The following is a 12249-nucleotide window of genomic DNA, read 5'->3' as shown; positions in this document are numbered from 1 at the left end:
CCTATGTCTTCGCCATAGGGCTCTTGCGAAAACCAGGTATCGTTTTCACCGTGTACATAAGGGGAAAGAGCTTGGCGCGATGAGATGGCGGGGTACTAATCCAGGTGACGTCCGCGGGGCCGAACCATTCAAGCGTGGTTGCGGTTCCTGGTATGCACTTAGCTCATGATCTGACGCAGGTGTATTATTGTTCTTTTTTATGGCATAATGATGGCAATCCCGATCACGTATGCGCGGCGTGTACTACAGCGTGTGTCGCATGGCCCGCACGATGACTCAGGGAGTGTGTGTGTGTGTGTGTGTGTGTGTGTGTGTGTGTGTGTGTGTGTGTGTGTGTGTGTGTGTGTGTGAGTGTGTGGCGGGGGTTGATTGCAGGCAATTGCAGGGCTAGGGAAAGATTTATGGCCTCCTCGAGATATCTGCACCTGCACCGTTCGAGGTTCGACACATTTAGTATGTGCACAGAAGCTTCTAGTCGTCTATCAGTGAACATGTGCAATAGTGTGAATGCAGTTCCACCGGAGAGGCGGGATATTTGTAGACGGAGCGGTACGCGTGTGCTCGTTGGGGTTCCTCCCTTCCCCTCTCCGTCAGTGCCTTCGGCCCACGGTGTGCTGTCTGCTCGCCGGATCCGGAAACAGATTGGGAAGCCGCCTCAAACTTTGCACCGCGCAGCCCGGAGTCCGTCCCGGAGAGCCCCTGGAACTAGGCAGCCCATCGGGCACGGCGGGGCGCGGCGCGCTGCGGTGCCGGAAGGGATGCCTATCTCGCGCGCCGCCTCTACGCGATTCGCGTCCCTCATCCTCATCGCGGCTCGTCGCTCTGTCTCTCTCGCGCCTTGGCGGTTCGCCCCACGAGTGCGAGAGAGACAGAGCGGTGACAGCGATGTGCGGAATCAGTCTGCAGCAGACCGATTCCGAGAGTCGTTTTCGTCGCTCTGTCTCTCTCGCACTCGTGGGGCGTCCCGTATAGGTGCGAGAGAGACAGAGCGACGTCGGAATCAGTCTGCAGAGTGGTGCCCGTCGGTCTACCCTCTCTCACACCCACCATCCACCTACGGGTGCGAGAGAGACGGCCACCCTCTGTGCCTTGGCTGTGCGACGAAGCGCGGCTTCACCTGGACTCCACTCGAAGTGGGTCCCCGAGCCCCTGCCGTCTGATTCCGAGCACTGCTTTCGTCGCTCTGTCTCTCTCGCACTCATGGGGCGTTCCGTAGGGGTGCGAGAGAGACAGAGCGACGAAGCAGTGTTCGGAATCAGACGGCTGACCTGACCAGGGCAGGCCGGCAGGCGAACCCACCTTGTTCCCCGTCACACACCACCCCTGCTCGCCCTGCTCCTGGGGCTCGGTGTTCCGAACGAACGGCTGCGCCTGCCCCACACGCACACACACACGCACGCCGCCCTGGAGGGGCAGCTGCGCGGGGCTGGTTCGGGGGGCCGGGGGCTGGAGGTGGGGGGGGAGGGGTCCGGGCGCATGCTGTGCCGTGCAGCAGGCCGCCGGCCCGTCGGTTCGGTCCCCCAGACACAAACACACTGCTACTGCCTCCGCCGCCTCCGCCGCCGCGCCTCGGCATCCTGGCTCCATCCGCCATCCTGCGCCCGTGCCGCGTAGCCGCGCCGTGCCGTGCCGCGCAGTCCTGGCGCTGGGGCCTGCAGCAGCAGAAGCAAAAGTTGGAGTGTAGTTGTGGCGCGATCGACACGTTCTCTCGGCCCGCCGTGCGTTGCCGCGTATTTCGCGAACCCCGTCCGTGTCCAGTGTCCGCAGAGCTGGAGAGTAGGCGGTGCCGTGTTCCAGTGGTTCCAGTTGGAATTGTGAGGGTCTGCCCGTGAGGCTGGAGTGAAGTGGCCGTTGCCGCCGCCACCGCCGCCACCGCAGGGCAATGACTGGGCCGCCCGGCCGCCGCTGCCGCCGCCGCCGCAGCAGCAACAGCAGCGACAGCAGGTAAGCGGGAAACATAACCTCAACACCTACGTGTTGCGCACAGCGCGCTCCCGCCGCTCCAGCGCTCTGGAGCCTCCAGGCGCTCCAGCTGCGCGCCCAACCTAACCTCCTGCGAAGTCGCTCGCATTCGCCCGTTTTGCAGTTTCCTTCGACCCGCCGCGGCCAGCGTTTCGCACTCCGGCCGGACCAATTTTTGTAAGGTCCCGCCAAAGTGTCGACCTTGTCATTCTGACGTCTGGAACGCCTCCGTAATTGTCCTGTTCTGACGTTGACAACAGATTTTATCTACTTTCCATTCGTTTGAATGACTGTTTTTCCCGGGGAAAGAGTCTTGTTCTCTTGTCATTGTCACTCCGTGTGTGAAATAGTGTCACTCCCATTCATTCCACTCGCTTCGTGTGGCGGGGTTTCATTTCGTATTTAGTAGTCCATTTGCTCGACCCCCCCTCCTCCCCTTTCCCCTGCATAGTTTTACGTTCCCGCGGTGTGGCGAATGGCGCAGCGTCCGAAGACCTGCACCTCGCCGATTTTGATTTTCCACGCCCACGCCGAGGACGCACAGTGGGCCAGAAGACCGGTGGAGGCGGACAAAACTCTAGACGCATTTTGAGCTCCAGAGTCGCTAAATGGGACTCGAACCGAGCGTGTGACCCCACCAATGGATTGCTCTCCGAACGAGGAATCCATTGGTGGGGTCACACGCTCGCTTCGAGTCCTGTTTAGCGACTCTGGAGCTCAAAACGCGTCTCGAGTTTTGGCCGCCTCCACAGGTCTTCTGGCCCACTGTGGGGCGGGCGGCGGCAGCAGACTGATTCCGTCGCTCTGTCTCTCTCGCACTCATAGGGCGTCCCCTGTAGATGCGAGAGAGACAGAGCGACGAAAACGACTCTCGGAATCAGTGTGCAGCGGGACGGGGATTGCGGATGCATTTTTCATAGACGGGCGGTGCTTGGTGCCGGACCTGCCGGACTTGAGGGGGATGAAGGCGCCGAGGGTGGCGCCCCGACTCCGCGGCGACCTGGCCGCTGTAAAACGGGTCAAAGGGCGAAAGAAAGAAAGAAGCAGAAACAAAAAGAAGCAGCGCCCACCGCATTACACGGTCGCGCCACCGGTGGTCTCAAAAAGAATGTGGGATTTTAATTTTTGACGCCCTTGCCACTGGAAAAACGCCCGCCCGTTGAAACGGCGGCGCTTCCCCTCTGCGCTTCCCCGCGCGCTGTGCGTACTCACTCACTCACCGCGAGGCAGCCGCGCTCTGCACTGCTAAAGCTTTTGCTCCGTTTTGCCCAACGTTGCCAGCGACCCGGTCATCTGTCAAATGCCATCCCACTCCGCCCTGGGCTCGCTGCCGCGGTAGTAATGCTGCTGCAGTCGTCTGCGTCGCTCTGTCTCTCTCGCACGCACAGGCCGTTGCACAGTGGGCCAGAAGACCAGTTTTAAGGTTTAAGGATGGACGTTCAACAAACGGCTCTGTCAAGCATGAGCCTCTGACCAGTGGAGGCGGCCAAAACTCGAGACGCGTTTTGAGCTCCAGAGTCGCTAAACAGGACTCGAAGCGAGCGTGTGACACCACCAGTGGATTCCTCGTTCGGAGAGCTATTCATTGGTGGGGTCACACGTTCGGTTCGAGGCCTATTTAGCGACTCTGGAGCTCAAAACGCGTTTAGAGTTTTGGCCGCCTCCACTGGTCTTCTCGCCCACTGTGCGTTGCCGGCGTTGCGTGCGGGTGCGAGAGAGACAGAGCGACTGCCGCTGCACCCCGCCGTGCCAATTAGGGCGCACGCCGTGGCGGAAGTAACGACGTCGACGTCGCGAAATGCGGATGGCAAATGCGAAATGCGAAATGTGGAATACGAAGTGAAGTACGAGGGCTGCGAGTTCCGAGCAGAGCGAGTTGGCGCGGTGCTGGATGGGCTGCCTACCTCGCGGGCGCTCCCGCCGCTGCGCGTCGAGTTGTCGAGCGTCGCAGTCAACGGCACGGCCTTGTTGTTGCAGGCGGTGAACACCGAACGCGGCACGCGGCGTCGCGGAGACATGGAGTGGTTCTGCAGGTGACGCGACGTGGGTGACTTCGGCTGACAGGTTCGTACCAGTGGCGTTTGTTTGCACGTTGCAAATCGAATCCGGTGTGATCCGGCTGCGGCCGATTCCCGTGACGCTTGCCCGCGACGGCTGCAGCCGGGCGTGGCACAGTGGGCCAGAAGACCGGAGGAGACGGTCAAAATACCGGACGCGTTTTGACCTCCAGAGACGCTAATTGGGACTTGAACCAAACGTGTGACCCCACCAATGGATTGCTCTCCGAAAGAGGAATTCATTAGTGGGGTCACACGGTCATTTCGAGTCCCATTTAGCGACTCTGGAGCTCAAAACGCGTCTAGAGTTTTCCAGCGCCGGTCTTCTGGCCCACTGTGGGTGGCTGATGATGACTGTATCATCGCGTCGTTTTATTACCCATTTGCGAGGATCCAAGTGTGACACGCCCAGCGGCGTTGTGCTCCATGGAGCCTGTCTAAAGATCAGGAGCTAATTTGATTTCGTCTTTTGGTTCCGCCAGGTGATGCTGTGGCGCTGGGCGAGCTGCTGCGTCCGCGATGGCGGCGGCGGCGCGGTGCGCTCGCTGGACTACGCGCACTGCTCGCTGCACGACGTGCCCGCCGAGGTGTTCGAGCACGAGCGCACGCTGGAGGAGCTGCGGCTGGACAGCAACCGGATGCGCGACCTGCCGCGCCCGCTGTTCCTGTGCCAGGAGCTGCGGCTGCTCAGCGTGGCCGACAACGACGTGGCGCAGCTGCCGCCCGCCGTCGGCCAGCTGCCGCACCTGCAGGTGCTGGACGCGCGCCGCAACGCGCTGCACGACGTGCCCGCCGACCTCAAGGCCTGCAAGAAGCTGCGCAGCGTCAACCTCCAGGGCAACCCGCTGGTGCGCCTGCCGGAGGCCCTCACGCAGCTCGTCGCGCTACAGGTGGGCGCCGCTCAGTGGGCCAGAAGACCGGTGGAGGCGGCCAAAACTCAAGACGCGTTTTGAGCTCCAGAGTCACTGAACAGGACTTGAACCCAACGTGTGACCCCACCAATGGATTGCTCTCCGAACGAGGAATCCATTGGTGTGGGGTCACACGTTCGGTTCGAGTCCTGTTTAGCGACTCTGGAGCTCAAAACGCGTCTAGAGTTTTGGCCGCCCCCATCGGTCTTCTGGCCCACTGTGGCGCGGCGGAAACGACTCAGCCTGCAGATGGCTGCATCGCACTCCAAAGTGACGATCCAGGACCAGGACAGTGTAGATCCAGGGGGAAGGGGGCCACACTGCATGGGCCCGAAGGAGTTGGCGGCATGGCCGGGCATAGCGCGCGGGCTGCGGGAATCTCATATCAACTTTGTCCCTTGTGGCCCTCTGCCTCCGCATTGGCCGCGCCCCGTCCCTCCCTCTCCACGCGGCCAAGTTCCGGGCACCGCCAGGGCACCGCCGCCCCCTTTTCGGGAGCAAAAGGCCAGAAATGGCCCGGTAGGCAGGCTGAGGTTGGCAACTCTTTCCACACCAGTGTATCCTGAGCCTACTCACGTGGCAGTTTTGCCTACTTTCGAGGCAAGTTTTGCCCAGCTTGCCTCCGCTGTCCCGCTTGCTAAGGGCTGCACGTCGATACCCGTCGTGATGCTCGATCGCTCGTGTGCGGGCCGCGCGCTGGGCAGCCGGTTCTTCAAAGGGGGGCCACCGACTCAAGCGTGAAATGGCGCACTGTTTCTCTTGACGTCATAGAGCGACAGGACAGGCCCCGCACAGTGGGCCAGAAGACCGGTGGAGGCGGCCAAAACTCCAGACGCGTTTTGAGCTGCAGAGTCGCTAAATGGGACTCGAACCGAACGTGTGACCCCACCAATGGATTGCTCTCCGAAAGGGGAATCTATTGGTGGGGGTCACACGATCGGTTCGAGTCCTGTTTAGCGACTCTGGAGCTCAAAACGCGTCTAGAGTTTTGGCCGCCTCTACCGGTCTTCTGGCCCACTGTGCCCCGGTGGGAAACTGACACAGTAGTGAATTTTGCGAGGAGTGTTTCTTGCCGGTGACTGACGAATGGCATCCCTTCCAGGAGCTGTACCTGAGCGATGTGGAGCTGGAGTTCCTGCCCGCGTCCGTGGGCCGCCTGGCGCTACTGCGCGTGCTGGAGCTGCGCGACAACCGCCTGAGCGCGCTGCCCTCCAGCATGTCGCGCCTCAAGCAGCTGCACCGCCTGGACCTGGGCCACAACGAGTTCCGCGCCTGGCCGGGCGTGCTGGGGGCGCTGCCGGCCCTCGCCGAGCTGTGGGTCGACCTCAACGACCTGCCCGCCGTCCCGGCCTGGATCGGCAACCTCCAGGCGCTGCAGTGCCTGGACGCCAGCAGCAACAGGGTCTCCGCCATGGCGCCCGAGATCGGCTCCTGCGCGCGCCTGCAGGACCTGCGCCTGTCGTACAACGAGCTGACGCGGCTGCCGTACACGCTGGGGAGGCTCAAGGAGCTCGTCACGCTCAAGGTGAGGGGGAAGGCAGTCTGTGTCTGGTTTGCGACGACCCCAATTCGGTTTGACTCACGAATGATCTGTCTCCCAGGTGGACCACAACTACCTGGACCAGCTGCCCGAGTCCCTGGGCGAGGCGTCGGCGCTGGAGGAGCTGGTGGCGTCGCACAACCAGCTGGATGTGCTGACGCCGTGCCTGGGCTTCCTGCGGCGCCTGCAGGTGCTGGAGCTGGACGACAACGCCCTGGCCGAGGTGCCGTCCGAGCTGGGGTCGTGCCGGTCGCTGCGCGTGCTGAGTCTGCGCCGCAACCGGCTGCAGAGCGTGCCGCCCGAGCTGGGCCACCTGGCCAGGCTGCGCGTGCTCAACCTGGTGGAGAACCGCCTGGCGCACCTGCCCGTCAACGTGCTCAAGCTGTCGCAGCTGCAGGCGCTGTGGCTGTCGCCCACGCAGTCCGCGCCGCTCGTGCAGCTGCACCGCGAGTACGACGTGGAGCAGCGCTGCCGCGTGCTGTCGTGCGTGCTGCTGCCGCAGCGCCTCGACGACGACGAGGACCACCACGTCCGCGCCGACAGCGACGACATGGCGGCGCCCGCCGTGGGCAGGCGGTGCATCCGGTTCTCGCAGGTATGGTGGCTACGATCGAAGGACTTGAACTGAAATCACAAGTTCAACGCCCGGCGAGGGGGGAACAGCTTTCCACATTCGTTGTACAAAATTTGACCACATTCCACATTTAGGAGGCAAAAACGCCTGCAAGTAGGCAACATGTGTGGCAAAAAAGCAAGAAATCTTGCACATTCTTGCACATTCACACAATCATTGTACACAAAATTTTACAGTGGGTCACCCCTCGACGCCCGGTGACCGGAAACTTTTCCTTCTGACAGGATTTGGAGCAGGACCTGGAGCCTGGCGTGCTGCTGCGCGCGCCGACGCCCTACCCGAAGGAGCTCCGCGTGCTGGCCAAGCAGGCCCGTCGCCTGGCGGACCGCAAGCTGCAGAGGCAGCACCAGCAGGACGCCGGCGAGGTGGAGGTCGCCGCAGCCCCGGCCGCCGAGGCGGCCATCCCCGAGGACGCCGTCGTGGCCACGGCCACGGCCACCGCCACGGCCACCGCGGCGCCCTGCGTGCGCGAGGCCCGCGTCAGCCGCCCCCACGACCCGGCCACGCTGTCCAGGACCAACAGCGTGCTGCAGCAGGAGCAGTCGCTGCTGGCCACGCTGGACGAGCGCGACTCCAGGGACGTGCGCGACGGCCGCGCCCTGGAGTGGCTGGACGGCCGGCACCGCTACGACGACGTGCCCAGGGCCACGCCAACGCCCAGCCCCGAGCCGCGCCGCCGCCACCTTGGTGAGGACAGGGACCCTGCCTTCGCACAGTGGGCCAGAAGACCGGCGGAGGCGGCCGAAACTCTAGACGCGTTTTGAGCTCCAGAGTCGCTAAGCAGGACTCGAGCTGAACGTGTGAACCCACCAATGGATTTGTCTCCGAACGAGGAATCCATTGGTGGGGTCACACGTTCTGTTCGAGTCCCATTTAGCGACTCTAGAGCTCAACACGCGTCTAGAGATTTGGCCGCCTCCACCGGCCTTCTGGCCCACTGTGCTTCGGCCTCCCTTTGGAACTCAAAAGCTAATCCCTGTCTGTTTTTCCAGGAGTCGAGGACCCTGCTGACGTGGACCTGCCCAGCCTGCCCCCGACGCCTCCCTGCACCGACGGCCCGGACAGCCTGCTGCACGCCGGCGGGGCTCCCTTCAAGCCCGCGTACGGCTTCACGCCGCGCCGCACCACCTCGCTGCAGCACCGCAAGGACGCCGTCGACCCTACGCACAGCAACGACAAGGAGCCCGTCTACGGCGGCCACCCCAAGGAGTCCATCTACGGAGGTCAGCAACCCAAAGAGTCTATCTACGGAGGACAGACAAAGGAGTCTATCTACGGTGGCAAACCGAAGGAGTCTATCTACGGTGGTCAGCAACCCAAAGAGTCCATTTACGGAGGACAGAAAAAGGAATCTATCTACGGTGGTAAACCAAAGGAGTCTATCTACGGAGGTCAGCAACCCAAAGAGTCTATCTACGGAGGACAGACAAAGGAGTCTATCTACGGTGGCAAACCAAAGGAGTCCATTTACGGACCCAAAGAGTCCATCTACGGTGGTCAGGCACCCAAAGAGTCCACTTACGGTGGTCAGCCACGCAAAGAGTCCATCTACGGAGGACAGGCCAAGGAGTCTATCTACGGAGCGCAGACCTCCGTCGACGACGGGCAGCAGCCCAAGGAGTCTGCTCTCGTGACCGGGGTCCGCGCAGGGTCGCAAGGCGCGGTCGACTCCACCCACGAGGCCTGCGGCGACGGCCCCAGGGACAGGGAACCCCAAGACCATGCCAAGCCAGAGGGGACCTCTGAGCAGTCAAACCAGGGTGCCACTGTGGACTCCATCTACGGCTCCAAGAACAGCCAGCAGGGCTCGCCGTACAGGCAGCGACGCCTGGACCTGCAGCAATCGAAGCACGGTGCGAGCGAGGGAGCAAGAACGCAGCAGGAGTCACCCTTCAGCTCCAAGACCAGTCACCAGGAGTCACCGTATGGCAACAAGACCAATCACCAGGAGTCACCGTATGGCACTAAGACCAATCACCAGGAGTCACCGTATGGCACCAAGACCAATCACCAGGAGTCACCATACGGCACTAAGACCAATCTCAATCACCAGGAGTCACCGTATGGCACTAAGACCAATCTCAATCACCAGGAGTCACCGTATGGCACTAAGACCAATCTCAATCACCAGGAGTCACCATACGGCACTAAGACCAATCTCAATCACCAGGAGTCACCATACGGCACTAAGACCAATCTCAATCACCAGGAGTCACCGTATGGCACTAAGACCAATCTCAATCACCAGGAGTCACCGTATGGCACTAAGACCAATCTCAATCACCAGGAGTCACCGTATGGCACTAAGACCAATCTCAACCACCAGGAGTCACCGTATGGCACCAAGGCCGTTCAACGGCAACCATCATTTAGTAGGAAAGAGCCCCACCAGGATTCGACGTATGGTGGTAAATTGAATCACCAGGAGTCACCGTACGGCACAAAGAATCAACCAGAATCTCATGAGCTGACAGTGGTCAAGAATAACATTCACCAGGAGGCGCATTATGGTTCAAAACTCCAGCCAAACCCAACCACCGAGAAGCGTTTTGTCAAAAACAACATCGAATCAATATATGGGTCTAAAATTCATTCTAATTCTCTCCAGGAATCATCCTATGGGGCTGACAACTCTCCTAAGCAGGAGTCGATCTATGGTTCAAAACAACAACCGAAAAGCCATCAAGAATCCAATTATGGCTCTAAGAATTGGTCGCTTGCAAATCAAGAGAATAATTGCAACCAAGAGTCACCTTACGGTTTGAAAGGTGAAGTGACCCCCTCGCAGAAGTCACTGCATGCGTCACAACGTCGACCCAGTATCAGCCAAGAGTCACCCTATGGTTTGAAAAATGAACCCAACTCGGCGGGTCAGGATGCATTTTATGGAGCGAAAAATGGAAACCAGGAGTCACCGTACCGTTCAAGAAAAAATTCCAACAGCAACCAGCAAGCTAATCATGGTTTGAGTGTTGAACTAAACCACGAATCTCCCCATGGTGCCAGAAATCAAGCAACCTCTCTCCAAGAGTCTGCTTATGGTTTAAAAATGCAGATGAATCATGAGTCAGCGTACACACTCAAGAATGGGTACCAAGAGTCTCCTTATGGCTCTAGAAATCAGCCGAACGCCATGCAAGAAACTGCTTACGGTGCCAGGATTCAACCAAATGTCCTGAAGGAGTCCCCTTACGGCCCCAGGCAACAACCCTCGATGCAGGAGTCTCCTTTTGGTTCAAGAAATCAACCCAACGTCTCGCAGGAGTCTCCTTATGGTTCAAGAAATCAGCCAAACGTTATGCAGGAGTCTCCCTACGGCTCAAGAAATCAGCCAAACGTCATGCAGGAGTCCGTTTACGGCTCACGAAATCAATCAAAATCCATGCAGGAGTCTCCTTTTGCTGCAAGAAATCAATCAAACCCCATGCAGGAGCCGGCTTACGGGTCAAGAAATCAACCAAACGTCTTCCAGGAGTCTCCATACGGTTCAAGAGTTCAGTCAAACGCCATGCGGGAGTCTCCTTACGGCTCGAGAAGTCAACCAAACATCTGGCAGGACTCACCTTACGGCTCCAGGAGTCAACCGACTGCCTTCCAGGAGTCGCCCTACGGCTTGCGAAGCTTGCCGAACACTCCGCAGGACCAGCCGTTCGTGCGGGGCGTGCTGGCCCCCCAGGAGTCTGTGTACGGCTCCAGGGACTCCAGGGGCCGTCCTGCCGGGCCGCCCTTCGGGGCGCACGCTCGCCCCGCCGCCAACGCCGTCCAGGACACGGGCTTCAGGGCGCAGGAGCCGCCCCGCACGCGCTCCAACTCCATCACCGCCGAGCCCGTCTACGGCGGACGCGGCTTCGCGCGGGAACCGCCCAGCTCGATGGAGGTCTACAGCCCCAAGGCCGCCGCCGACCCCGCGCTGGACAAGACGGTCGTGTACAACCCCAGCACGGCCGACGTGGCCGCCACGGGGCTCGTGGTGGAGCCGCTGTACGCGCCCCGCACCCAGGACGCGCTGCGGACGACGCACTTGGACTGCGTCGACGGCCCCGAGCCTCCGACGTTCGGCCCGAGGGGCATCTACGGCGGCGGCAACGCGACCTCCATCTACGGCAAGGCGACGTCGCAGCACCAGAGACGGCCGTCCGTGCCCGAGCAGAACGAGCAGGCCGTCGTCGACCTGCAGCCGGCCTCGCTGCCCGCGGCGTACGGCCGACCGCCACCGCCGCCGGACGGCCCGCGCTACCGACGCCAGCCCAACGCGGCCCTGCCGCCCGCGCCGCCCGCGCCGCCGCCCTACGACCAGGTGCTGCGGCGCCGTGCCGCCGCCGAGCTGCCACCCTTCACGCTGGGCGCAGTGTACCAGCAGCGCGGCGGCCAGGGCCACGGCCAGAGCGTGCACGAGCAGAACAAGCAGATCCAGGCCATGCTCAAGCGCGGCGTGGTGCCGGCCGGCGGGCAGCAGCAGCAGCCCGGCCTGGTGCGCGCCAACGTCGCGCAGTGCCAGGACGACGCCATCGGCCCCGACAGCCAGTACGGCCAGCACCACGCCGTCATCATGCTGTGAGACCTTGCGCGCGGTTTTGAACGCCGGTTCGCCGAGTTAACCGCGAAACTCCGGACAAAATCGGGCGAAAGCGTCCAGCCATGTACTAGAAGAAATACTTGTTCCAACATGCCAGTATACAGTAGCACGTGTAAAGAGTGGATAAGCTCTAGCACGCAAAATGCCATTTAATTGCAGTAATTTATTGTTAAGTTATGTAGGTTAGGTAATTGCTTTCATTTTGTGATATGATCTAAGTGTCCCCTCTGTAAACCCTGCATAGCGCTTTATCTATTCCTCTTTCCTGTGATATGTCGTTCGTTTTCTGTACTTCTCTGAATTAGAGTAAGCGCGCTCAAGGTCGTGGCTCGGACCACATGTTTTATTTTGAATTTCCTTATCATTCGCTCAATTCTTAGCAGTTCTGACGCCATTGCCATCCATCAACACGCCTCTGTCAGCATCATTTCTCGTCAGCCTCCGGGCTCTGCTATTCTATATGTATATCATACTCATACTGTAATGTGTATATTGTTGTGCCACTAATTCTGTGTAAAACTGTTTTTATATTAAAAGAATAAATGGCAGCTTTTCTGTCTTCTCAAACT

The 12249-nt window shown here is 60.4% G+C and overlaps 1 protein-coding gene across 1 annotated transcript; it reads left to right on the top strand.

Moving 5' to 3' along the window:
• Positions 1-4561: 4561 nt before the first annotated feature.
• LOC117647306 lies at positions 4562-12187 on the top strand (the record flags this gene model as incomplete). The annotated part of the gene is made up of 9 exons (XM_034389012.1): positions 4562-4909; positions 6033-6455; positions 6532-6969; positions 7012-7065; positions 7329-7464; positions 8097-9157; positions 9197-11539; positions 11863-11867; positions 11986-12187. Coding segments are annotated over 9 exons (5010 nt in total), but the record flags the coding sequence as incomplete, so codon positions are not given.
• Positions 12188-12249: the final 62 nt, after the last annotated feature.

This window comes from Thrips palmi, unplaced genomic scaffold (assembly GCF_012932325.1).
Source record: "Thrips palmi isolate BJ-2018 unplaced genomic scaffold, TpBJ-2018v1 HiC_scaffold_2, whole genome shotgun sequence".
Taxonomy (NCBI): Eukaryota; Metazoa; Arthropoda; class Insecta; order Thysanoptera; family Thripidae; genus Thrips; species Thrips palmi.
The sequence above is the reverse complement of the archived record's forward strand: the minus strand, read 5'-3'. Positions and strand labels throughout refer to the sequence as shown.